Here is a 26,969-nt window from a genome sequence, read left to right as displayed (position 1 = left end):
GCACTTTTGTCCTGCTTTCAACCATCCAACCCATGGCTGAGCTTGAGTCGTAGCGTCTCCGTTCCAACACCGGACACCCTGGTTCGATTCCCACCTAACCAACATTGCAAGTTCTTATTTATGAATTGCCTTCCTGGATTTTTCGCTCGCGGCCAACGCTGCCGACGCCGACGACACCGGCTTTTCTGCAACACGAGCTCCTTAACGCTGTCGCGTTAAAAAGCTGTATTCTCCAGTTGAACGCCGCTGAGCGGTGTATCGAGTTATGAACTCCTCGCTTGCGAGCGAGCGCGTTGAGAAGCTTGGCGTGTTTTCATTTGCCCTTACCGATGCGCAGTCGAAACGTGGGCGAGAAGTTGCGCGGACAAGGAACATGCCGAAAAAAAAATCCCCGAAGTGAATACAATGCTTTCGCATTCCCACATGTAAGCAGTCCTAAGCGTGTCTGCCGAATTTTTTTGTCAACTTTATCCCTTTATCGTTTCTGCACTTCACTTAAAAACTATGCATAACTTCCTCCACGGTTTCCTTGGATTCATTATCTGTTGGCATCTTATGCTTGATTAAAGCTTTAAAATTTTAAATTATTAGCTTTTACGTGCCAAAACCACTTCCTGATTATGAGGCACGCCGTAGTGGAGGACTCCGGAAATTTCGATCATCTAGAGTTTTTGAACGTGCACCTAAATCTAAGTACACGCGTGTTTTCACATTACGACCCCACTGAAATCCGGAGAAAGCCTAAAAGCATTGAAGAAGAAACTAGGGGCCGTATCACGTAAAACTATTGCAATATGTTTTTATTCCAATCTCCTGACGTCAAATTTGCGTAACCGCCGACGCAAGCATCGGGCGGTCACCTGCAGGGTTGTCTGATCAAATCAATCAAATGCTCCCCTCGTTCCTAGGAGGTCACTTTTGTTTGCTTGAAAAACGAATAACATTGCCTGCACTGAGCGCCTTGTCTTATCGCATGCTCAAGTGGAGAGGGATTCGATGGGGCCGAGCCACTGCACTGAATATCGATAACTGCATGAAGAGGGTGGTGCCGGCGTCTGCGAATGGTCCGCTTCCTCTTACTTAGCTTGCGGTGGCTCGTCGAAAATCACAGTGGCATGCAACGGAAGCTTAAGAATGGCGCTGAAACGTATCCTCAGCAAAGAAGAGTTGGCAGAACGAGGTCGTAAAACATGACGAAAGTTCTCGAAAACGTTACACGGCCACGCAAAAAGTTTTATTACACGCAAATAAACACCCATGCTCTCCGGCAGGGGTGAGTAGCCAGTGCCAGAGCAATTGGCGGAAGCCATCTTTTATTCCTTTCGGAACGGGGCATCTTGCAGCTATTCAGTAGGAAATCCAGTTTTGTTCGGCATATTAATGCATCTTTAACGCGTACGCGTCACTTTAATGCGGGAAGTTTTTTGCGGTTTTGGGAAGTCACGTAAGAGGCAGGTGAAGTGGGTGCAGCCCGAAAATTTTTTACCTATAGCGTAGGGCTAATGACAAAAAGGCGTCTGATCAGAAATAACTATTTTTGTTCTGTTCGGTCAAATTATGCATAATCAGTGCGTACACGTCATATAAGATGGGGAGCTACCGCGGTTTTCGTGACGTCGCGTGACAGACAGGTGAAGTGGGAGTGGTCCAAAAAAGTTTTTGACCAATCGCGGTGGGCTGATTGCAGAATTCGAATAGAAAAGCTTGAAACAGTTTTACGTTATAGCGCCCTAGGAATAGGCATGCAATAATCATATGCATGCGTTAACAAAGCCGGCAATATCATTACTAATATGGATGAGACAGTTCAAGTGGCTGAGGAGTTCTATAGGGATTTACACAGTACCAGTGGTACCCACGACGATAATGGAAAACGGAATATTCTAGAGGAATTTGACATCCCACAAGTAACGCCGGAAGAAGTAAAGAAAGCCTGAGCTACAGCTTCCTCTTAAAACTTTAGCTCAGGCCCAACTCCGACGCGGCCTATTCAAATACATGTAAAACGCAAAAACGTTTTTCGTTGATAACCCCTGGACCAATTTTAATGAAATTTGTTGCATTTGAGAGAGAAAGTTATGTTCTAGTGACTGTTGGAAGCGAAATTTCGATTTAGGTCGTGAATTTTGTTAAACAAATTTCAAAAAATTCGAAAGTTTGAAAAAAATAGAAGCACGAAATTTACAAATTCATAGCTCTGCATCAAGAGCAGATATTGCGGTTCTGTAAACGGCATCCAATAGATCATTCAAAGCGGACAAATTCGATATGTCATTTTATGCGAAGCATATTAACGTAGGTTTCGGGCCTTCGCGCGACGCCCGGCGGTGGCCACCACTGACCCTGAAGTGGGGTCACGTGACATGACGTCACGTGATGACGTCACACAGGCTGCAGATGGGGCCTCATATCGCGCCGTCGGTCGCCTCCCGGCGGTGGCCACCATTGACCTTCAAGTAGGTCACGTGACATGAAGTCACGTGATGACGTCACACCGGCTGCAGATGGGGCCTCATATCGCGCCGTCGGACGTCGCCCGGTGGAGGCCTCCACGCTTCGGTTCGCGCCGTCGCGCGCGACGCGGCGGCGGCGCCACCCTCGCTGCATCACGTGATATGTGACGTCACGCCAGGGATGAAGCGGCGCGCGCCCACCGTCGCGTCAGTCTGTGCCCGCAACCGCGCCAGCGTCTTTGCGCCGGGCGTGTATGCGGTCAAGATGCCTCCAAACGCTAAGGATACGCTAAGGTTAAGCCCAGTGGATGCTTCGCATCCACTGGGCTTAACCTTGATAAGCCTCCAATTTTATATCTTACGTTAACTTGTTACGTTGTTTACAAGGGTTCTGCAAAAGCTGCATTTCCATGTTATTAAGTTTTTAGAGATTCATGTGTAACACAAGTTTTGGCCGCTTTAGATGTACTGTATACCACGTGCAACTCACAGACTTGTATTATCATTTTTCGTTGCTGAGTTATAGAGTTGTAAACTTCATAGTTCCGTTTTTTCAGAATTTTCCTTTTTTGCAAATATTTTAAAGAACATTGAGGACCTAAATCGAAAATTCGAAACCAACAGTCACTAGATCTTAAGTTTTTCTTTTAAATGCAGCAAACCTCATCAAATTTGTTTCAGTGGTTGCTGAGATAAACTAATTCTCCTTTTACATGCATTTAGATAGCGGCACCCGAGCTAACGCTTCCTCTTAAGGGTTACGGACTGGATTCCAAGGGAAGGGAAGCGTAGCAGGGGGCGGCAGAAAGTTAGGTGGGCGGATGAGATTAAGAAGTTTGCAGAGACAACATGGCCACAATTAGCACACGACAGGGGTAGTTGGAGAAGTATGGGAGAGGCCTTCGACCTGCAGTGGGCGTAGCCAGGCTGATGATGATGATGATGAAACGATGATGAATTAATAAACAATTGTTCGCAAGTCTGGTACGAAACCCACCAACCACGGTAGGCGGGTTCAACAGGCAGGCCACTATAATCGAGCGGGCACTTCAGCAACGATGCCGGCACTTCGACCTCCTGCCCAATTAATAGCCCACCGATAAGCGTTGCCGCTCAGCGTGTCACCATTAGCGAAAGCTCTCTGGGAGGGCTGAATCACAGAGTACTGCGTGAAGAGTATATAACAAACCTGGTTTGTCGTTCTTCCGGGCCAGCAGTCGCTTCTGTGGCCGAAGTTGTGCGCCAGGAGTTGCGGCGAGCCTTTTTCGTCACTCGAGCCCTGCCCCGAAACACGCCCGTGGAGCTGATCGAGCCGATGCATTTCGTCCTCCTCCAGCTTCACTAGTGTCGCGCGGCGTCGGAAACTCGAGGGACAAACTGCAAAAGGAGGAACATTACCAAGACAGGACAGGATAGGATAGTATAGGATAGGATATCCTGATGATGATGAAGCCTGGAATAATGGCCCAAACCCAATGTGGAGGATAGGCCATGAAACGATTGGTAATATGATTGAGAAATGAAAGAAATAGTTAATAAATACATAAGTAATAAAAAGGAAAATAAATGACTCATCAAACATAAAAATCAAACCGAGAATGAAGTAAACCAGAATATATTAAGGTAGGCAGCCTTGTTTAGATAGTAATAGTAGATAGTAAAGGATAGACGTAAAAATGAGCACATTAAATTTTGAATAATAATATTAATAATATTGTAACTTTGAATCTGTTTTTTACTTCGTACTTTCTAAATTTACAATGTATTGTAAAAACAGACTAATACTGATAAAAGCGAAATATTAATTAGGCAATCTTTTTGTGTCACAGAGGAAATTATAAATGGCTCGGCAAACGTTCCAGTGGCTGTATCCAAAGGCGTTGCTCCAAGTGAGAGTATAACAGTACTGCATAAAGACAGTCCGACATTTACAAGCGGAATTTCTAAGCATCGTTTTCGGTGAGTAGAAAACCACCGACACGATAAGACGTGATCGATGGATTGCAGCTCATTGCAGAGGAATCATACAGCGGATACCGCCAGACGACATCTGTGCAAGTAAAAATTAAGTCGTGGAATATGGCAACGGGCAACCTCGTGAATGGTGCTTCGAACTGCTGGTTCCGTATACTGCAAAACCCAGTGCCACTGGCACCCAGTGCGCCGAATTAATGGGCCCAGTGCCGCGCAGGATGCTGGGGCGCTGGGAAGGCGCGGCGTACTGGGAGGCACTGGCTACTCGTGCGAAAAACAGCTCTAGCGCGTTAAATATGCGGTGTCTGGACACCGTACATATTTTTTTGAATACAGAAAGCAACAAAGAGCGTTCTACTGCAATTAAAGAAAGCATAAAAATAAAACGGCGTCGAGCAGGATTCGATCGTCCGACCTACAGATCCCAAGCCCGGCACTTTACCGCTACGCCACGCCAGCAGACTTCCTTATTTTCTTTATTTCTAGATAATCAACAAATACATCAATACACACTGCTGCCACCATCTGACAATACTCACTTTCCAACCACTGCGCTTGGAGCTTGCGGTTGAGATTACAAAACTTTCATTTTGGCAAGGGCATCCATCAATAACAACAGTTCATCGTCATACGCTAACTTAAGAAACACTTCCCGTAGTTTACTGGTATTTTCAGCAAAATAGGAGTTTACTGTTCTCACATTTATATCACAATTCCTTACAGCCATGCGGTTTCTCCAGATTACTGTGAAGGCCGAGAAGAAAGAACATATCATAAGGTATACTGTCTTGCACTGTGGCTAGGTAACGAATGCCATGCGCTGTTAACGGCAATTCTTTTTAAATAGTTCTTTTCATAATATCACAAAAGAAGACCGCACTCCAACAGTCTAAAAAAAACGTGTTCTATAGTTGTTGGTTTCTTGCAAATCAAACAGTTAGCCCCCCATGCTAAATAGTCCCCTCTTTCTTCTAGCCATGTTTTTACAGGCAAGGTATTAGTATGTAGTTTAAAAAAGAATATTTTTACTCCCTCTGGCACAATTATTCGTTTCACACGTTTTAGCACATTTTTCCCTTGGCGTTCGCGGTACATTAATCGATATAATGGCTCTGGGAACATAATATCTATTAAATCCGAGCTTATCCGCTGACTACTCGCTGTAGCCAAATATTCTGGAAAAGTGGTGGTTTAAAAATCTAAATGCTACGACCACCTCATGTAAAAATTTACTCGTTGCGTAACACCCACCCTCACTCATCGAGACAACAAAGTTAGGTAAGACATTGCTCAATTGGACTTGAATAACTGTTCGCAAGAAAGGATTTGTGTCTCGTAAGAACAAAAATCTAGAAACCAGTTGCTTTAAATATAAATTCGGTAATGACAAGCCCCCCTGACCCAACTTGCGAAACAAGTTGTTCCTGCTTGTTCTTTCATATTCAGACTGCCACACAAACACGGCGAATGCTTTATGGAATTTCTTAAAGTTGAATTGGGAACAGCTCAGGACTTGCATGAGATACCACGGCTTGCTCACCAAGAAGATTCCGCAGATAGCCGCTCGTGCGAATATAGAGAGGTTACGTCCGGCCCATTTATCATTTTGAGCTTTTAATTCCTGCACTTTGCCATTCCATAAATCTTTAATGTGTCGATGTGTGCCTAACGGTACACCAAGATAAATCCCAGGCGTGAGCTTCCACTGCATACCTTCAAAACCACGCGGCGTTGTTTGCCACCGGCCATGCCACAAGCCGACACACTTATTCAGGTTTATATTGCTGCCCGTCATGTCACAAAACTCATGCATAATTGTCATGGTAGCTCGAACAATCTCCTTATCAGCACAGAAAACAACATCAGCGTAAGCTAATAAACGCACCTCACACCCTTCTAGGCTGAATCCTCGCACATCCGGACTATCAATCATTTTTTTACAGCCTCTAGATATATTGCGAACAAAAGAGGTGACAGGGGCCACCCCTGACGAACGGAGGAACGCACTTCAATCCTTTCAGTTAGCTTATGGTTGACAATGCGGTTAGTTTTGCATTTATTGTATGCCATTTTAACTCCCTCTGTTATCCGTGATCCAACACCGACATAACCATAAATTGTAAACAGGAGATTGTGACCTACTCTGTCAAATGCCTTTTCTAGATCATTTTGTAACATAGCGACTTTCCTGAAGTCTGCATCACAAGTTTCAAGGATGCTGCGAGCCACATGGATATAAGTAAATATAGACCTCCATCTTATCCCGCAAGTCTGATGCGGTCCTACTAAAGCCCCAATAACCCCTTGTAGTCTCCGCGCAAATATCTTCATTAAAACTTTATAATCTACGTTTGTCAGCGTAATTGGCCTGTAGCCTGTTAGTTTGTTAAGTTTATTCGCGTCATCGCTTTTTGGTATCAAGACTGTATACGCCCTTCTAAAGGACGGTGGACGCCTTCATAAAAACACGTTCTAATACGATGGCTATCTTCGAGCAAAAGACTTTGTAAAACACTGCTGTTAAGCCTGGCGATTTTCCAGGGTTAAGGTCTTCAATGGCCATTTCGATCTCCTTTGCTGTGATATCTTCTGATAATCTCTGTTTCTATGGTGTCTAACCTAGGTAGAGTGGTTAGAAAATGGCGTTCATACCCAGTCTCGCTCGTTATTCTACACTTGAAGAACTCCCTGTAATATTCCGTAAACGCATAATTGATTTCTTCGGTGTGTCTAGATATTTTCCCTTTGTATTAAATCTCAACTATTTCGTTTCTCCTCGCATACTTTTTCTCAGTTCCCAAAGCACGCTTTGTTGGTATTTCATCAGCCAAGATCTTTCCCATTCGTGTGCGAATAAGTGTGCCACGGTATTTTCCGTGTCGATAGCCTCAATTTTATTCTTTTTTCCCCTTATTTCTTCCATAAAGGTGCCTGGCGTTGCATTTTCAGCACCCACCAATTCCTGAAGCATTTTTTAAAGGTTATTTTCCTCTTGGCGCTCTTCAAAACGTATTTCTACTGCTCGCTCTATGGCGTTCATTTTTACGACTTCTTTAAATCGCTCCCATCACTCACCCTACCCTTTTTCACAGTCATTATTTGCTTTAGCCATTTCTGTGCGTACACTTTCTAGAAATTGGTCGTCCTTTAAGAGTTTCGCGTTCAATTTCCATGTTTCCCATTTCATTCGAGGTTTTGCGGTGATCTTTTTCCCTATCGTGAAGGCTACTAAACAATGGTCGCTAAATGCTATGTTCAGCACCTTGTAATCGCCACACAGTGTGGCGATATCTTGCGAAAGGTAAGCTCTCTCTAACCTTGCATGGCTATTGCCTTGAAAATGAGTATAATGCCGATTATTGCCTCCTTTCGCGCAATGTGCAAGGTCCTCCAACAGAGCTCTTCCAATGGCCCCCCTCAGAAAGACAATGCTCTTATCAGCCCAGTATCCATCACTCGAACGATCGTCCGAGCTCAAAACGCAATTGAAATCTAACACTATCAAACATCTGTCTGTTTTCAGACACTGCGATATTTCTTGAAACTTAGCCGGTCATTCACTTTCGTTGGTGCATACACAAATAATATTCGGTATTTTATGTTGAAAATATACAAAATTGCCCAGCACGAATCGTCCACTCTGACAACTGATAACTGTTTCCTCAACTATTCCCAAACCTTTCTTAATAAACATACAGCAACCGGACGTTGTGCCACATCATGGCTAACGCATACAGTATATTGGTCACTAAACTGTGCAACCATACCACCAGTCTGACTCTCACTCTCTATTTTAGTCTCTTGAATCGCCAATATATCTAAATCTTCTTCCAACATTACGCGTCGGAGCTGACGCTGGCGCCGTCTCGTCCTGAGACCTCTAACGTTGAGCGTTCTCACGCGCAATGAAGCTAACGATATAGCCATTTCAAAAAGCAAGAGTGAAACAACAGTAAGGCCCCCAGCAAATAGCAACCCTCACAAACCGATGATGATGATGATGAGAAACTTTTATTTAATAAAGGGAGAGTTTGCAGGCCAAAAATGACCCTTTACATAGGTGGAGTCCTTAGTCTGGGAACCCACTGGACGAAGCTGCTACCCGCGCCCGTTGGACCAGAGCCCTTTGAAACTGCAGCCCCGAGCAATTGAGTAGGGCTGCCTCCCATGCCTCTCTAGTGGCGGAAGGGACGGATTCATATGACATGCCCACACCATGTGAAAGTTATCGGAGACTTCCCCACAGTGAGGGCATCGCCCATCAACATTTGGGTCAGAATGTTTTGCTATTGCAGGACACAACAGGGTGTTTGTCTGCAGGCACCGCAGGGTTCGTTCATTGGCCTTACTGAGGCCCTCAGCAGGGACCGGGAAAAGCCGATGACGTTCGCAATAGTCTGCCAGAATTTCCCTGAACCGCAGAAGCGGTTGTCTAATCTCTGAGCCGGAAGAGTCTGGTTGAGGTGCCCGGAGGGAAAGCGCTCGGGCGGCCGCGTCCGCAGCCTCGTTACCTCTAAGGCCCTGGTGGCCCGGAGTCCAAATAATGCGTTCTGAGCGTCCCTGTCAGCACGATAACTTCAACGGGCACTCGCGACGCCAGTCGCGTTGGTCACTGCGTCGCCTGCCCTTCTCGAGTGAGCGACGCTGCCCGTTGCGCTGGGGCGGACTTCCCTTTCTTGGCCCTGGTCGACCGGACCACCATCCACTGTGGCTCCAGGCGTTGAACATTGAGATGAACACGAGGAGACGCGGAACCGGTGTGTCCTCATCTGGAGCATCGCTTCGGTGTCGCTTGGAAGGTACGGCTGGCTCCTCAGTGACCGTCTAATCCGGCGTCTCATATGGCGTCTTTGGCTCCGCGTCCATCTCCACGTTAAACGCGTCACACCCGTGGTCCGTTTCTTCGGGCGCAGGCGGTCCCCGCTCTTCTTCGTTCATTCTTCTTTCTCTCTGCTTTGTTCCTGCTGTGGCGTCGTGCGCCGACGCGGATGGCGTTGCCGCCTGTTTGGCGACACTTGCCAGGTGTTCAACCGGCGTTTCCAAGGATGCTGTCAGTTTCTCCGTTACCTCATCTTCCTTCAATTCGAGACCTTCGTCGTCAGGTCATAGAGAAAGAAAAATATGGTCAGGTTGCGTGCTGCCAGCAACTCTTGCATACGTACGTACGCAATCATGTGCTTCATGGCCGAATTTTTGGCACTCAGAACACCTTGGCACTCTGCAGTCTCTTCTAATGTGTCCTTTGCCTCGACATCAAAGGCAAATTGGAGCTCTCCCGAGAACGACAACCAGCACTGAGCCACCAAAGATCTTGAACAAATGGGGCAGAGCGTCCAGTGTTAAGTTCTCTCGGAGCGACATCCGCACTACACGCGTGGTTGACTCAGCTTGCTCGAAGCCCCTCACCTTCCAATCCTCTTGTCGTACTTCTTTCACTTCGCCATAGTGGTCGAAAGCCTTCTTCAATGCTTCCCCGGTAACATGGAATGGAACCCAGTGCAATTTTAGTGTGATGTCTCGTTGCACTGGGTCAATGACGGCGCAAAAGCGCCATTTTACCTCCAGGCCACCCGCTTTAACCAGCACTTCTTTCACCTCTGGAGTTCATAGCCTGATGAGCCACACATGCATCATTTGGAAGGGCCAAATAAATACCGGTCACGTCTTTCAGTGCATCGAGTTCTTGCAGCGGGTACGGAAATCTTCGAGGCGGTATAGTCTCCCAGCAACGTCAGAGTGTAAGAACAAACACTCCTTCATAGTTTCGCCTAATGGCAAAGTCGGTAGTACATACCGATAGCCCGGTGGGGCGACAGAAGACCTGTTACCACGGCCAGACGCGGCCGCTGAAACCGCTCTTGCAGAGCTCGACATCTTGCGTCCGAACGTGTCCGGTGTTCAGAGGCAGCGTGACGCCACGCCAGCAGACGAACGTAAACGGATAGTTTGCCATTTCAAAATCGAGAAGCTGTTTTAGTTTCGCCGAGCTACGTCTCGCACAGACATGGTAGATGCGCTATCGCCCAGCAACTAAAGCTCACGCCTGTACTACAAAGAAAAATTTGCTGTCCGTATTCAGTAGCATGCTCGGAAGTGCCACAGCATCAATTTTCGCTTGCGATTGGTATTTTAACTTCGAAAAAAGTCCTAAATGAACCGCCGACCCAGGACGCTGTATGGGCTTTTACTGCCGATTTCGATAGCCGTTTCTTGTTCTTCACGCGATGGATATGCAACGTTTTCTTAGTTCAGTGATGCCTTTCAGTCAACACGTCTGTCTAGTAATATATCTTCGTCAGAAAAGCGCAGGCTAGTGCTGGGAGCCTTCGGCGATAGCAGATATACCTGTGTTTATGACGCGTCACATTGGCGGTCATCGCTTCTTGTGCTGGCACTGTAGACATGAAAAAATGTTTTTAAGAACAATGCGAAAGCTGAAATATAGAGTGATTTATCCTTGTTAGACTTCTTGATTCATGAGTCTAGACGCGCCGATAGCGTGAAGACGGACTCGGCGGTTACGCTAGGCCTAAGCTTCGGTGGGGACCAATCTCGGCGCGGGTAGCTGGCGAAAGCTAAAATGTGTATTTGAGCTTCAGAACTTTTTTTTTAGTACAATAGGGAAAGTGGAAGCGCACGAATTACCTCAGCTTTGTTATCGGTGTGCTAATATCAGTCAGCGATAGGCTTCGAACTCGGGGTCCGTTCGGGCGCGTCTGAAAGACTTCCGCATTTCATGTCCACTCCACAACACTGCGACAACGGCGACAACTCCCAGTCATACGTTAAATGCGAACAACTAAAAAACGCTGAGTCCTCTGCGTTTGCGTGGTTTCGTTCAAGAATTTAGCTATATCCGCGCAGTCAAAAGGGGAAAATGAAAAAAAGAAACGAAAGCGATTTTCAGTGTCGAATGTCCATGAATAAACAGGGCAGCTCACACATCTTTATTCCAAGCTGTGACGCCGAAATAGGGTTTTATGACCCCAAGATATAGCGTTAGTTAGGACAAGAGACTAGTATCAAGCGATGAAATTGTATACAGCGTTTAATATTCAGCAGCGCTCGTCCTTGCGTACTGGAACCAGCGCGGCACAAACACAACCAACGCAGCTTCCAGTGCGAACCAGCGAATTGCAGCGAGTACCAGCGTCTGTACAGCACAAACCAGTGCGCCCCAGTGACATGGCAGTGGAACCAGCGTCTCTTCCAGTGTGACCCAGCTCTTATCCAGCGTTCTCACTGGTGTCCCAGTGAGTCCCAGCGACGCTGGTTTTTGCAATAGGGTTAGGACACCAATTCCGATTCCAAGAATAGTTTAGAAGCACAAAATTTGCAGATTTTACTAATCAGTGGCTTTTGTTGTCTTCGGTCAAAGAAAACTGCGTGATATCTGGCTGCAGTGACATATGCGCAGTTGCCAGCAGCACAGACATTACCGGACCTTTTAAAGAAGCTCGTGCTAAAGAATCGGCTGTTTCATTACGATGAACGAATTTCATTAAGTCTCGGTGGCCTGATACCTATATTAACTGAACTAAACTTAAGTTGAGCGGAGCTAATGAATAAAACGTGTTCAAAGGTATCGAATTCGAATACGCGTTAAGCGCGCTGCATACAGCACGAGAATCCGCAACAATCACAACTTTTGTAACACGAAAGGGTAATTTTCGCAAAGCAAGAACTATTGCCACAAGTTAGGCCTGAAAAGCTGACTTGTAATCTGGCAGGCGGACTGTTTCTAATACCGCGCGCCAGTTCCTTCTTCTTGCTCGCTATGTTTCCTGTGAATGCTGATACGTCTTCTGAGCGTGATCGTCCTTGCCGCACTACAGACGCGGTCGTATCCACCAACTCACCGAGCTCACCGATCTCGCACGGTGATAATATGAATGGGATATAAAGGCGTCACCACTAACTCCTTTCCTCTACCGACTGTTCCGTCGATCCCTCACCTGTCTGTCCTGGTCACTGGCCTTTGGGAATGTATTCGAGGCTTGCTGACCGATGCGTCGAACGAGGCCCACGCGACCGCTGATTTGGAACGCGCGTTCAACGGCTTTTGCCAGCCGCACGCGACCTCACAATTTTCGTCTTCTCATTCTCGTCCGCCGGTTTGGCGAGATGCTGTGGTCGCGAGGCTGCTTCCGCAGGTACAAATATCGTGTACAAATCTTATCTTCGAACCCCGCAAAGTTCTTCGAGGGGACATATACATGATTTACAACACACAAGCAGGCAGCCGTGTCGTATCCAGTGTACATTTCCTGCAGCCTTTATTAGCCACGAGAACGAACTACAGGGGCGCTGCGAGCGCCGCTCGCATGACGTCAGGGCACGGACTCGTGCCTGTCGTCTGCTGCAGTTCTAGTACACTGTAGTTCGGGCAGTGTCCGGGCGGCATTACACTGTACACTGTACATGTACACTGTACAGCGGTACAGTCTCGTCCACGTTACTACAGCGGTACAGTGTATACAGTACACTGTAACAGCGGGGCGGGGCATTTCTCGCGGCGCTCGACGTTTCTGCGCAGGCGCAAGTAAGAACAGGTGCGAGAGAGAAAGTTTGGGGGCCTTTGCTCCTTGAATATGTGACTCTGCCTAGGCACTACGGTGGAGAAGTTTCTTTGTACCCGAGCACAACATGAGGGTTGGCCCATCCCGCCTTCTTTCCTCTCTTTTCATCTTTTTCTCCCCACAACCTTTTCCCCATGAAGTGTTGTTGAGGTGTCCTCCTGTGAGAGACAGTTTCGGCACTGTACTTATCTTTACCATTCTCTTTAAAGTCACTTCACACACACAGTTTCTTTGCACGTGTAGCCTGCATTTGTCCCTAGGCGTGCCGGCATGGCGGCGTCGGGTCGAGTTTGTTAACGCTCCGACGCTGGCTGCCGGCGTGGTGAAACAAGTGAACCAGCGCGCACTGACACCCCATTTTTGGCGATCGCTGCGTCTAAAGGTACGATGGAGAGACTTCCTCGCGCGTGCGGCACAGGTGCTGAGTCAGTCATGCCGGATTATAACTTCGTCGCGCCTTACAGCACTTTACCTTCTAAAAAATAAAAAAACAATGGTTTCCCTGCGGGAGCAAAATGAGCCGTAGTAGAGACCGGGCCTGCTTTCCTCGACTTCTGAGGGGCATGTCTGCGTGGTCCCCGTTGAGTGAAATTAACGCACAGCGCCTTAGCAACCAAGGTTGAACGCAACTGCCTGATGTCACGCCGTGAAGATTACTGACTTTGCGTCTCGTCCACGTTAGGCTAGTTATGTTTACGGTAGGCTTACGTTGGCTTAGGTTACGTTAGGTTAGCGTAAAAAGCGTTAGGGTGCCGCGGCGTCACAGCGGTTATGCCACGCGGATTATTGTCTTTGCGTCTGGGTCACGTTATGTTACATTAGGTTAGGTTAACGTTACCTTAGGTTGGGTTACCTAAACGTTGCGTTACGCTAGGTTACCTGTCTCGGCCTCGTTAGGTTGGGTTAACGTTAGGCTAGGTTAGCGTAAAACGTGTTAGGGGGGCGCGGCGTATTCTTATAGCGGTTGCGGGCCGTCGAGGGTCGCCGGCACCCTTTCAGCCACTCGCGTTCAACCACGGTTGCTAGGACCGCTAGGTGGCGTCGACTAGAGCGGTCAGCTCAGGATGGGCTCCCATCTCTTTCCACCTTTTGAGAGTGATCTTTCGCTGTGACCTGAACTTCGAGGACTTCACGAGGTTCGGCAAGCTGTGAGGACACTGTGGACATCAAACTTTCCGGTGAGCACCTCGCCAAACCTTTGTGACGGGCCAAAACGTGTGTGAAGTGTGAACGCTAACGGCGGCGGTGAGGCGGCGGCCGCTGGTACGCGGAACGCGTCGGCGACGCGGCCGCGATAGATGGCGACGCTTACGCCGACTCCAGCTACGGAAGCGCCGAGAACGCCGACGACAACGCTTAATGAGGCAGCAGGCCACGAGAAACCCAACGCGCAACTGACCTCCTCGGACGTGGACCGAGATGAGATGGAATACCAAGAAACCGTTAATGAGGATTGCATCGTCCTCCAGAGTACCGAAGAAACTGGCGGACCCCGTGGACGCCAAGACGACGACGGAGATTGGCAAACGGTTTTGACCGTGCGCCAAAAGAAGGCGCTCGCACGAGCGGGCAAAAAGGCCACTTTTTCCGAGGGTGGCTACGAATCATCGGGCCCATCGTTCAAGCCCCCGGTACAACCAGCGAATAAAAAGAAATTCAAGACAAGGCGGCTTCCACCACTGCCTAAGGACGACTTTAAAGTGATCGTGCGCCCTCACCAAGGTCTCCCTATCAGGGAACTCACGGCGCCACAGATCGCAGAAGCAGTCATAAACGCCTGCCAAGGAAAAGTGAATGGAAACCAGTTCCTGCTGAGATTGAAACCAGGATCAAACATTTTTATTATCTCAACCCCTACAGAAGAGGTGGCGGATATTGCAAGAAGAATTACAGGCCTCACCTTAAACGGTCGACTGAACGCAGTGAGTGCGTACGCAGCAGTAGGCGAAGACACAAAGAAAGGAGTGATACATGGCATCGCTCCTCACACAAGCCCTGAAACCCTGCTAGCCAACCTACGTCTTCGTACGCAAGGCGTCGATATACTAAGAGCTAGGATGTTGGGTGAAACGAAAACAGCGGTAATTACCTTCTTTGGCCCCACCATACCGCGATACGTCTATTATATGGGAGGGGAGCTTCCCTGCTTCCCATACAAGAATACCATACAATTCTGCAAGACTTGCAAGCAAACGGGTCACAGAACGGACGTCTGCCCGAACCCCCACCTGCCGGTATGTCACAACTGCGGCACTCGGGAGCCACAACCAGACCACGACTGCAACCCTGTTTGCGCCACCTGCGGAGAAAAGCATCTCACGGGATCCAAGGAGTGTAAACGTCGTTTCAAGCTGCCACCACAGCGACCGCAGCCAAAATCACCAAACCAGATGGCCATCAAAACGCCGGGCAAGACGATCAAGTCATCGTCGCCAAAACGGAGATGGTCTGACACAGACGATACGGACAATGACGATTGGCCTCCACTGCGGACTCAAGGGGACATTGTTGTTGTTGTTGTTGTTGTTGTTTTATTTCTATTCTTGCCATACAAATTATCAGACACTGACTGAACCCATAGCCAGAGGCTAGTGTGGGGTTCAGATACAAAAATGCACGATGGCAATGACACAACACTTGTGTAAAATAGAAAGCCCAAAGTCACGGCGAAAGACCAGAGTACACTATACAATGAGGAGAAAATAATACAATATGCATTTTACAGGAGAATGAATAAAGATCTGTAATGAACAACACTGTACAACAAACACAAACCGCGAACGACTGTCACATAGATCAAATAAGGCTCAAAAAGTATGTTCTTAATGCTTTATTAGTTTCGTGGGACTGTTTTATTTCTGGGGGTAAAGCATTCCAAACCTTGGCTCCTGAAAACTGCACCAATCTTTCACTGTAGATGTTATTATTCGGTGGCAGATTAAAGTTACTATGTGTGAGGTTTCTCGTGAGTCGAGAAGGAGAGCGAAACAGGGAGGCATTGAAAGGTTGGTTATATTTTACTATGTTGTTTACACACAGCGCTATCTTTAAAGACCGCAAAAGATCGAAAGGAAGGATATTTAATAACTGGAAAATTGGTTTACTTGGTTCAGTATACTTGCTTTGTGTCATAATTCGGACAGCCCGTTTTTGTAATCGCCGGATAGGATCAAGGTAAGTGTTGTATGTTAAACCCCATGATTCTACACAGTATGTTAGATGACTGTTAATAAGGGTAAAATAAAGGGTACGCAGTGTATGTGTGTTAAAATAATCACGGGCCTGTAATAAGGCATAACAGCCAGAAGCCAACTTTGAACAGACTGCGCTAATCTGATTTTTCCAGTGAAGATGATCATCTAGAATGACACCAAGATACTTAAATGAGTGTGTTCGCTCTAGTGAGTGGCCGTTAATGAAAATGTCAATTTGGAAGCTGTCAATGACTTTTGCTCGTGAACTAAATACCATATATTTGGTTTTGCTTGAATTAATCGTTAGCTTGTTGGTAAAAAACCAGCGTGTAATTTTTTTCAATTCAGCGTTTGTCTTTGCTTCTAGATCCTCATGGTTGTCTGCTGTCACTATGATCGCAGTGTCATCAGCATACATTAAAATATCACAGCAACTTAGGACCTTCGGCAAATCATTCAGGTATAACGAAAATAACATGGGCCCTAAAACGGATCCTTGAGGAACCCCGGTCTGTAAATATTTAAGTGATGATATGATGTTATTGATAACTACAGCTTGTTGACGGTTTTCGATGTAACTGGAAAGTAAGCTGTAGGCTTCACCGCGAAATCCATAGTGGTTTAAATTGTTGAGCATAATAGCGTGATCCACAGTATCAAACGCTTTCTTTAAATCAACAAATACAACAGCGGCCAGTTTGTTTTCATGTAATGCTGTGTTAATTAATTGAGTCAGGGTTAGGACTGCAGATGCCGTTGAATGATGTTTTCGAAATCCATGTTGCTGTTGACAGAGTAGGTTATATTTTTCTAAGAATTTGCAAATATTACTGGATAAAATCTTTTCGTAAATATTATTAATAACACTTAGGACAGAAATGGGTCTGTAGCTTGACGGGTTGGATCGGTCTCCATCTTTGTATACTGGGACAACTTTGGCAATCTTTAGTACAGAGGGGTACTTTGCACATTTTAATGAATGATTAAAAAGTTTGCATAAGATGGGGACCAAGATATCAGTGTTTTCCTTAAGTATGCGTGGGTAAATACCGTCCAGTCCGGCAGATTTATTGCCTGGTAAGCTAAGAATAATGGATGTAATTTCCTGGGGTTCGATTTCAAACATTACAAAAGTATTGAGAACTGTATTGGATGCAGCATTTTGTTGTGATTCGGGAAGTTGAGCAGCTAATGATGGGCCGATATTGGTGAAAAAGGAATTAAATCTTTCTGTAGTATTGTGATCTATTTCTTCTGGGAGAACACGGCGGAAACTGGCTTTGCCAGCAACTTCGTTTATTATTTTCCAGACCTTGTGTGAATTGCCAGAAGCCTGTTCAACGAGACGCATGTAATATGCTTTTTTTCGTGCCCTCATCATCGACACGGATCTATTGCGCAGATTCTTAAATTGTTTGGAATAGTAAATATTATCCTTGTGTTGCTTCCACTTACGGTACCATGAATCCTTCTCTTTTAGAACGGCGAGGATTGGCTCAGTCATCCAAGGGCATAGTGGTGCTTCGTAAGAGCGAACACTAATATTTCTGCTGCAGGTAGTAACCATTTGCGAAAGCGTGTCTATTAGGTTACTAAACTCTGTATCGACGTCATCATGGTATATTACACTGGGGTCAATGGCCAATAGATTTTCTCGCAGTAGGGCATAATCTATTTTAGATACATACTTCTTAATCTCACGCTCTGGTTTTATGTCAATGTCAGCAGCAACAAAAAGTGGGAGGTGATCGGAGATGGGTTCGCTGTAAACCCCAGCGCGTATCCCAGTCGGTATATTTGTTAATGCATGATCAATAATAGATGAAGAAGAGGTAGTTACACGCGTCGGTGTATTAATCATATTTCGGAAATTGTACGATGTTAACAGGTTCATGTAATCTTTGTGGCATTCAGCACTTGTATCAATGTTAAAATCGCCAACAATAATTATGCCTTCCGAGTGTGTAGAAAGAGTTTCAAGAATTCCTTCGAGTTTATCAAGAAAGGAGGAAAGGCACGAGTTTGGTGGACGGTAAATAACTCCAACAGTGAATGAATGGGGCAGTTTTATGAACAGTGTTTCTATGTCTGCATGACTGAGGGTGACTGGTCGCAACCCCAAATTCCAACGTCGCAACCCCAAATTCGAAAATCAAGATCACAAGAACGACACAACAATCGAGACCAAGGGCTATCTGACCACTCCGCCTCCAGACACCACCGAATGTCCTCCAGATCCCCTACCCCATCCAGGACTTCAGTGGCAGTGGGAGACTCGACCCAACATAAGGTGAGCTGGGCGGGGATGGCACGTAAAGGGGCTCCAATAACCGCAAACCCTGAGTACCAAAGAATCCTTTCTGAAAATCGTCAGCTTAAAAAAACAGTAGAAGAACTTAAAATAGAGATGGCAGCGCTGAAGGCACAGTTTCAGACTACCAAAATTGGGCAAGCTAAACCAGCACAAGGGGATAACCCTGCCGCCCAACAGACAACAATTAGCAACATTGAAAGAATGATGAATCAGGTAGTAGAACAAATTCAGGCTCTGCAAACGTTTCAACAGCAGTTATTTGCTGAGGTGCAGAACCACAAAGTTTATGTAGACGAACAAATGTCTAAACTGCAGCAAACATCACGCAAAAGAGCCAGCAGTAACCCCGGAACACCGACGGCGAGAAAGGTAAAAAACGGGGCTGTTTCCGATTCGACGGATACCGAAATCGTAGCTAACCATGGCCAGTAAAAAAACCCGAACCACGGACACCGCTGAGATATGGCAATGGAACTGCCGCTCTTTTCAGAAAAGAGCGGCAGCGTTACAAGCTTATTTAGACGCCGCCATTATTCAACCGGACGTCATCTGTCTTCAGGAAGTTGGAAAGGGAGTAGTTAAGCTTAGAGACTACTACACCTTTCAAAATCCCATGTATCCTAGAGTGGCGACGCTGGTGCACAAGAATATCGCGGCCAGTGAACACTACTATCCCCAATGCTCAACGGAGCACCAATTGATCGAATTACACACTACAAAAAGGAGTAAAACCAAAACGTTTATTGGCAACGTGTACAGCCCACCGAAAGAACGGCAGACTGCGTTTCCCGGGATGCTTGAATGGGCGCTTGGACATCTGGAAAAAAAGACAGGTTGATTTTAGTCGGGGATTTTAATGCTCCCCACACCAATTGGGGTTATAGGACAAATACAAAAAAGGGCAGAAACCTAGTAGAAGCAGTAGAGAAATATAACATGCAACTAGAGACCTTACCCCTCGCCCCCACGAGACTTGGAAATAGCGTCTGTGGAGACACGTACCCAGACCTCACCTTTACATTTAACGTAAAAGAGGGACAGTGGAGGAACCTGGATGAAAATCTGGGAAGTGACCATTATATTATTAGTTACTCCACTACGACTCCCAAATTAAAGAAGCCTTTCAGAAACGCGAAACTTACAGACTGGACTGCATATAGACATTACCCGATCCCTAAGCATCCAATAAATACAATAGAAGAATGGGTAGCCGAAATGATGCAGGCATACCAAACTAACACAAAGCACGTCGCACTAAGCGAGAAAACACCGGTAGTGGATCCCCACCTCGTCCATATGTGGGAAGGCAGGCGAAGTCTTACTAAACGATGGAAGAGACAGCGCTTAAACAGAAAGCTCAGAGCTAGAATAGAGCAACTGACAGAACAAGCAAATGAGTATGCTAGGCAACTACAAGCGAACAACTGGATACAATTTTGTGACTCGTTACGAGGAACGCTCTCAACAACCAAGACATGGGCAATTTTACGGAGCATGCTTGATCCATACAATACAAAAACAGTCACTACTAGAGCATTACGCACATTGGTAGGAGAATTTAAGGGGGATGACGCATCCTTGATCCAAACCCTGGCAGATAGATATATCGGGACAGCAGGAGATAACATCGATAAGAGAGAGTACAAAGGCATGGACAATCCCAAGCTTGATGCACCCATAACGAAACAAGAAGTATATGCCGCCGCTCTAGCATTAAAACGTAACTCAGCCCCAGGTGAGGACGGCATCACGAATGCTATGTTAAGAAATATGAGTGATCAGCAACTGGAACGCCTAACCCGGTACTTCAATGAGAAAATCTGGGAAACGGGAGAGCTTCCTAATCAATGGAAAGAAGCGACCATCATATTAATACCTAAACCGGGGAAAGCAAGAACATTGCAGAATCTCAGGCCAGTATCTCTAACCTCCTGCTTGGGCAAACTTTTCGAAAAGGTCCTTCATATCAGGCTTACCAGCTATATCGAAGGGCACGAACTTCTCTCGCACAACATGTACGGCTTCAGACAACATCTTTCTACACAAGACATATTCGTGAGGCTACGAGATGACGTGCTGCAAAATGTCCCTACAGGGGGAGAGAACATCATAGCAGCGCTTGACTTAAAAAGCGCTTTTGATACGATCTCCCATACCCTCATACTTGAAGAGCTCGAAAGAATGGGCTGTGGAATTAAGATCCACAATTACATCCGCTCTTTCTTTACTGAACGTAAAGCCACAATAGGTATGGAAAATATTCGATCTTCTAAACTCCCAATGCCTAACAGAGGCACACCACAGGGGGCCATCCTCTCACCACTTCTATTTAATGTCGCAATGAATCGCTTGGCACGACAACTAGAGAAAATTAACGACCTCAACTTCGCGTTTTACGCAGACGACATCACGTTATGGGCCTGCAAAGGCTCGTTAGGGCAAAAAGAACAAACTATCCAGGAGGCTATCGACTCGGTGAAGGACTTCGCAGAACAAAACGGTATGCAATGCGCTCCGGAAAAATCTGAGTTTATCCGGATCCACGGGCGTAACTACAGAAACAAACCGAGCATCCACCTAACTATGGGTGACCAGACGTTACAAGAAAGAAATATGGTCAGAATACTAGGACTATGGTTACAAAGCAACAAAAAAGCCACTCACACCATTGCGACTCTAAAATCAAGCACGAGGAGCATCGCTAGACTAATAAGCAGAATTACAAAGAAAGGTAAAGGGCTCCACGAAAACGAAACCGTAACACTAGTCCAGGCTTTTATTCTTAGCAAAATAACATACGGACTACCATATCAAGAGCTAACCCCTTCGGAAATCAAAGAAATCGACCTACTAATACGTGGCGCGTATAAGGCAGCGCTTGGGCTTCCTAAGAATGCGGCAAACGAGAGGGTGCAAGCTCTAGGCATATACAACACATTTGAAGAGTTAAGAGCAGCCGTTCTCATGACACAAAGAGAACGACTATGCCTCACAAGCACAGGTAGAAACGTTCTGTCGCGTTTAGGCTACCCATTGCGACCGCAGTACTCTAAGGAACAAACGACCGCAATGCCAGATCCAATACGCGAGCGCATAGTGGTCTCCCCAATCCCACGCAACATGAACAAAACTTATCACACAGCGAGAAGACAAGCGAGAGCTAAACATCTTCAGAAAACCTTCGGCAGTAATCAAGACGTAATGTATACTGATGCAGCTAGATTTAGCAAAGGACATGTAATAGTGGCAGTTCAACCCACACGCCACGGAACGCTTCACACATCAGCCTCGATACGCACTAGGTGCACTGCAACAGCGGAAGCAGCGGCGATTGCTCTCGCTATCGCATACAAGGAAAAACAAAACAGCTCAGCTTTAATAATGTCCGACTCACAAGTGGCATGCAGAATGTATCTACAAGGCAACATACCACAAGTCGCCCTTAAGATCATAGGCGACACATTGAAAGAAGATCATGCAATTTTATGGTGTCCTGGCCACGAGGGTATCTCGGGAAACGAACAGGCACACACTCTAGCTCGAGGCTTTACTAACCGAGCTGGAGATACGCACAACGATGAAAAAGACGATCACCTACTGGTCCGCGATATACTGGAGCACCAGCGAAGAACCCGGCAACAGTACGCCCCACCACACAGGCTACTCAATGTAGAGGAGGCGCAAAAATATAGAAGAATACAGACGGACACCTACCCACATTTGGGTAGATACCATAAAATAAACCCAACCTTGTACACTAACTCTTGCCCGTGGTGCGGGTCGTGGCCTTCATTGCCTCACGTAACATGGGAGTGCGCCAAAAGACCTCATGCCATTAATTCACCTTTGGTACTCACCTTGCTAAGGGAGCCCTGGGAGGCCATCCTCGCTCTTGCTGACCTCGAGGCCCAGAAGGGCCTCTTGGACCAAGCTGGGCGGGTCGCGATGGCCACTGGAGTCTTGGAATAGGGACCCACCCTGCACCGCTCCCTTCCGCCATTTTTTTTTTATTTTTTTTTCCTCATCAATAAATGTTTATTCCTCCTCCTCCTCCACGGTTGCTAAGGCGTTGTGGCTTCTGCATTTTCAATATATGCGGACCGGCCTCTTCCACGGTTCCTACTGCTCCCACGGAAACATCTGCGATGTTGTTTCACCGCGCCGGCAGCCAGCGTCCGAGCGTAAACAAACTCGAGCCCACTTCGCAATGCCGGTACGCCTAGGGACAAAAGCATATAACACGCGCTAAGAAACTCCTCCATAGTACCTAGGCACGGTCGTACATTCAAGGAGCAAAAGCCCCTACATTTTCTCTCTGGCACCCGCTCTTACTCGCGCATGCACGCAAGCGTCCGTCGTTTTTGCGCAAGTGCCACAGCCAGCTGTACCTACTAGCAATCCGCCTTTTACGGCGCCGAACTGCGCATGCGCAGCGCCCTAGCGGCTGAGGCGTGCGTCTAAATGTCGTACAAAAATCCCTCACGTGACCTGATCCTAGGTGCCTAGGGACAGGATTGTTTAGGGACTTTTGAGAAGGCGCGATGATGGCGCCAAGTGATGCCATGTTGGCCACCGTTTATAGATCCTTTAGCTTTATAAACGGTGGTGGTGGCCGTGGCGCCACAGAACGCCTACATGTGGCGCCATGTGGCGCGTTGAATCTCCTGCCCACTGGTCTCCTGGTCCCTCCTGGTCCTGGTCTCCTGGTCGTATGATGTCTCCGCAGTGGCTTCAGTATTTGTTGGCGAAAGGTGGTACAGTAGTAGTGGTGTGGCATGTCAGCTTTTGTTCTCCGTGACCTCTGGTGTTGTGAGACCCGTATTTCTGTAGAATTCAGTAGTGCTGACGATCGAAATATTCAAGTGGCGCAGCGCCTAGGCAATGCGATTTGCGAACCGCCGCTGTGCAGCAGCGTTGCCGTGTTCGCCCTTTTAGGCAGCGTCATCACGTCGTCCATGCACCTTCACTTGACGGGCGTCGTAGGCGGAGGTATTGTACGTGTTCTTCGCCACGACTTACGTTACGTAAGTAATATAATGCTTAGGTGGTGTTTGCTCACAACTGCTCACGCGACCTTTAAATGGGTCAGCGCATGTTTTCAATCGAGTTCAGCGTTAGTGCGCCATCCATGACTTCATGTGATTTCCTTTTATTGTGGGCTTTACGACAATTATCGCGTAGTGACATCACATGGTCTGCCAGAATTCCACGAACTAAAATGCAGAGTGGATGTTTAATATTATTCGTACTAAGGGCGGGTACTAAGGGTACTAAGGTGGCGCTTCATACTGTGCCCTAGCTGTTATGTTCAGCTGCATCTCTGCCCGTTTTTCGCGCTCTTAGTTTTAGCAATGGGACGCAGGGTTCTGTGTAAAGTTGGGACGAATGAATGTGTATATGTGCGTCTGCAATAACTTCACCGCAACACATTTGTGTAATGCGATGAAGCAAACAGTGTATGGCGGTGGCGGTATGTATGGCAGCCCTAGTTCCAGCTTTGATGTCCCCGTTAGCCTGAAGATACTGCCCCGCCCGCTTTGCTATAATCTCAGGTGCTCTTGAACTCTCTATTTGCCAGTATTTCCATTTTCACATGCTGAATGGTCCCACTGCAATACATATATGTAGTGAGGTGAAGCTTAATAATGTTGCCAAATGCTTTGAGAGTGTCAGACCTAACAGTTTTAGAATGATGTGCCCAATATAACAGCCCATACCTTCACTTTACCAATTTTATTAGGACTATCAAACTAATCTGACAGCAAACAAAAACAATGTAAACACCTCAAGAGTTGATTAGCAAGTAATACTGGAAAGCACAAGTCTAGTGACCAAGGGTGTGGTGAATTGCTTTAAACGCTGAACCGACACACCTTAGGTGCTTAAAAATTTCTAGCATATTGATGCAAGTTGATCAGACTTCCTGCGATATTGGTTGCTTTACAATGAAAACAATAGTATTGGATAAAAGGATGCAAGCGACTCGTGTGCTGCTTGGTTATGCAAACCACATGGGTCCCATAAATACCCAAACAGGGTTCTTGCTTACGCATGCTGCTCGCGTCCCCTAATCTAAAGCTTTCTAATGCCAGCAGTATAAATAGAAGCTGTAAAAACAGGGCTTTGAACTTCACAACTCCAATTTTGTTTCTTTTATACTCATACAACTTGAACACTACACTGTCGTGACAGCATCTGCCTAGCTCATTGCCACATTTTGCAAATAAGGAATCATCACTCAGAATTGCCTGTCCTAATATTACTCCAAGAATTTATTAAAAAAGTTCATTTTTTAAGCACGAAGCATGTCATGCCTAACTAGAAAATTAACCACGCAATGTTAGATACGAGACCTTTTCCTGAGCCTCCTTCAAGTTACCAGACCACATAGAATCGCGCCACAGCTAATTAAGGAGCTCAGAAGCACGTATACCACGTTCCCGAGGCGCGGCACGTGCAAGCAAGTTGGCGGCCCCCACCTCGTACGCCGCATCTGGAGCTATTCACTGCTTGACTCTTCCCGAAAGTGAAGCGAGAGCCTGGCACTGTTCCAGGTAACGTGGGTCCAAGAAGCAAGCCGGGTGTAATGCACCGTGAAGCCCTGGCATCAATCCCCCCGTCCGCCTTTGTCACGGTAGTTGCAGACAGGGGAGGCAAGACCGCAGAGAGAAGTAAGCACTCGAACAATTGGGGACTAAGGAGCGACCCTCTCCGCCGGGTGTGGCACAATCGCACGGGCGCCTACCATTGGCCGAAAATGACGACACTGAGCGGGCTCGCCGATTGGCCGAAAATGGCGTCACCTGAGCGGGCTCACCGATTGGCCGAACGTGACGTGTCTTCGAGACACCGAAGGGCTTAAAAGCCAGAGACCGGGAGCAGCAAGAGAGCATTCCTTCATTCATCTCTTTCGAGCTTCTTGCCACGGGCCGCAGCGTACGAGTTGCTGCCGGCCCGTAATGACTTTATGACTTAATTTCTTTGTACTCCCACTACATAATGTAAATAAACCTCCAGTTTTTCAACCCGACGTCCTCCTCAACTCTTACAGCAATAAGCCCCTAGAAGTAGCTAAAAAATCGGCCGCCTTCTGAAGTCAGCTTGATTTTCAGCTCCTAAAATTGGCTATTATTGAATTAGGGGAAGGAAAGAACAGCTTGAATAAACATGTCTCATCAGCGTGTGCTGCAGGCTAAGGCAGTGAAAGGAAGCCGTTTTAGGATTGGTCTACCTCTGTCCCAAAACCAGGCACCGCAGCCGAGGCGACTTCACTTGGCTTTGACATCTTCAAATTCGCTTTCCCGAGCACAGAACACTCAATCGAGGTGAGCTCAATGCACATCACCCACATTGGGGATGCAAAGACTGTGAATGCAAAGGTGGCCAAGAGGATGCCATCTTGACGAAGCAGACACCACAGACCTCAAATTACCTAATGACACCAATTATCCCGACTGCCACACCTTCCATTAAAACCAAAAGGGCAGTACCCTTACCTAGCATGTGCAATTGGGGCCTTCAGCCAGACTGACAGTGCGACTATGCCCCAAGAGGCAGCGACCATTATCCAGTATAACACTTGATGTAGGGGTGAAAATGTGTCACATTCACAAAATCATGGTTTCAGGATGGGACCATTTCTGTGATGCACTTGAGCCTGCAGAATGTGAAGGTGTTGAAGAATCTCCAGCAACACGCATCCTTTGCACACTGCAAAGAGCGACATGCGAACTAGAGCTTACTGGGGCAACATTCAGCCCTGACAAGCATGCTACAACTTTGGGGTGAGCAAGCCAAGCTGCATACTGCATACTTAAATTGTGGCTGCACGCAACAAACCCTGATCAATGTTCTGCACAAGACTGAGCAGGCAAGATGTCATGCTAAGAAACTTCCCAAAGACTAGTGGATGGACCACGGCGTGTCATTTTAACGCATAGGTCTCAGTAAGATGCAACACATTCTCGGCTATAACAGGATGAACCAAATACTGTAATGCTATTGAAAGCGCGCTGCTCGATCTTCAGTTCACATCTGAGTAATTTCAACAAGCTGCAGATGCTTACCCTGACCACCTCACAGTGACTGAGCGTCGCCAGAGTTATGCGCACCTTAATGACCACTTGTCAAGGAAGGAATGGAAAGCCTCTTTACGATGGCAGAGCCTGTTGTTGCTCTCGAACATGTCAACACTTAAAGCGCACGTGGCAAAGATGGAGTCATTTTGCAGATCTTGAGGAATCTTGCTGAAGTGAGGAAGCAAGCACTATTGCTTGTAATCAATGAAATCTGGAATATTGGAATTCCCCACAGAGTGGAAACACTTGGTCATGATGCCACTACCGAAACCAGGCAAGAAACCTGACAGCATAGCCAACCTTTGAACAGTCTCACTCAAATTGGCAGTGTGCAAATTGAGTGAAGGAATGTGCCTCATGAGGCTGAACCAGCATCT

At 46.9% G+C, this 26,969-nt stretch overlaps 1 protein-coding gene across 4 annotated transcripts in view; it reads right to left on the bottom strand.

The window, feature by feature from the left end:
• LOC142575731 (uncharacterized) overlaps positions 1–12,990 on the bottom strand; it is a 34,276-nt gene extending 21,286 nt beyond the window's left edge. Inside the window, exons 1-2 of one of the 4 annotated variants that reach the window (XR_012826707.1) lie at positions 12,383–12,971; positions 3,643–3,830 (exon numbers count right to left, since the gene is read on the bottom strand). Coding sequence is in view for 3 of the 4 variants with exons in the window: in XM_075685325.1 (XP_075541440.1) it covers positions 3,643–3,774 (132 nt within the window). In the remaining variant the exon portion in view is untranslated. Of the gene's footprint in view, positions 1–3,642; positions 3,831–12,382 lie in introns of all 4 variants that reach the window. The other 3 variants (XM_075685325.1, XM_075685324.1, XM_075685326.1) reach the window with 3 other exon arrangements.
• Between the last annotated feature and the right edge of the window lie 13,979 nt (positions 12,991–26,969).

The sequence above is a fragment of the Dermacentor variabilis genome, chromosome 3, assembly GCF_050947875.1.
Source record: "Dermacentor variabilis isolate Ectoservices chromosome 3, ASM5094787v1, whole genome shotgun sequence".
Lineage (NCBI taxonomy): Eukaryota > Metazoa > Arthropoda > Arachnida > Ixodida > Ixodidae > Dermacentor > Dermacentor variabilis.
The sequence above is the reverse complement of the archived record's forward strand: the minus strand, read 5'-3'. Positions and strand labels throughout refer to the sequence as shown.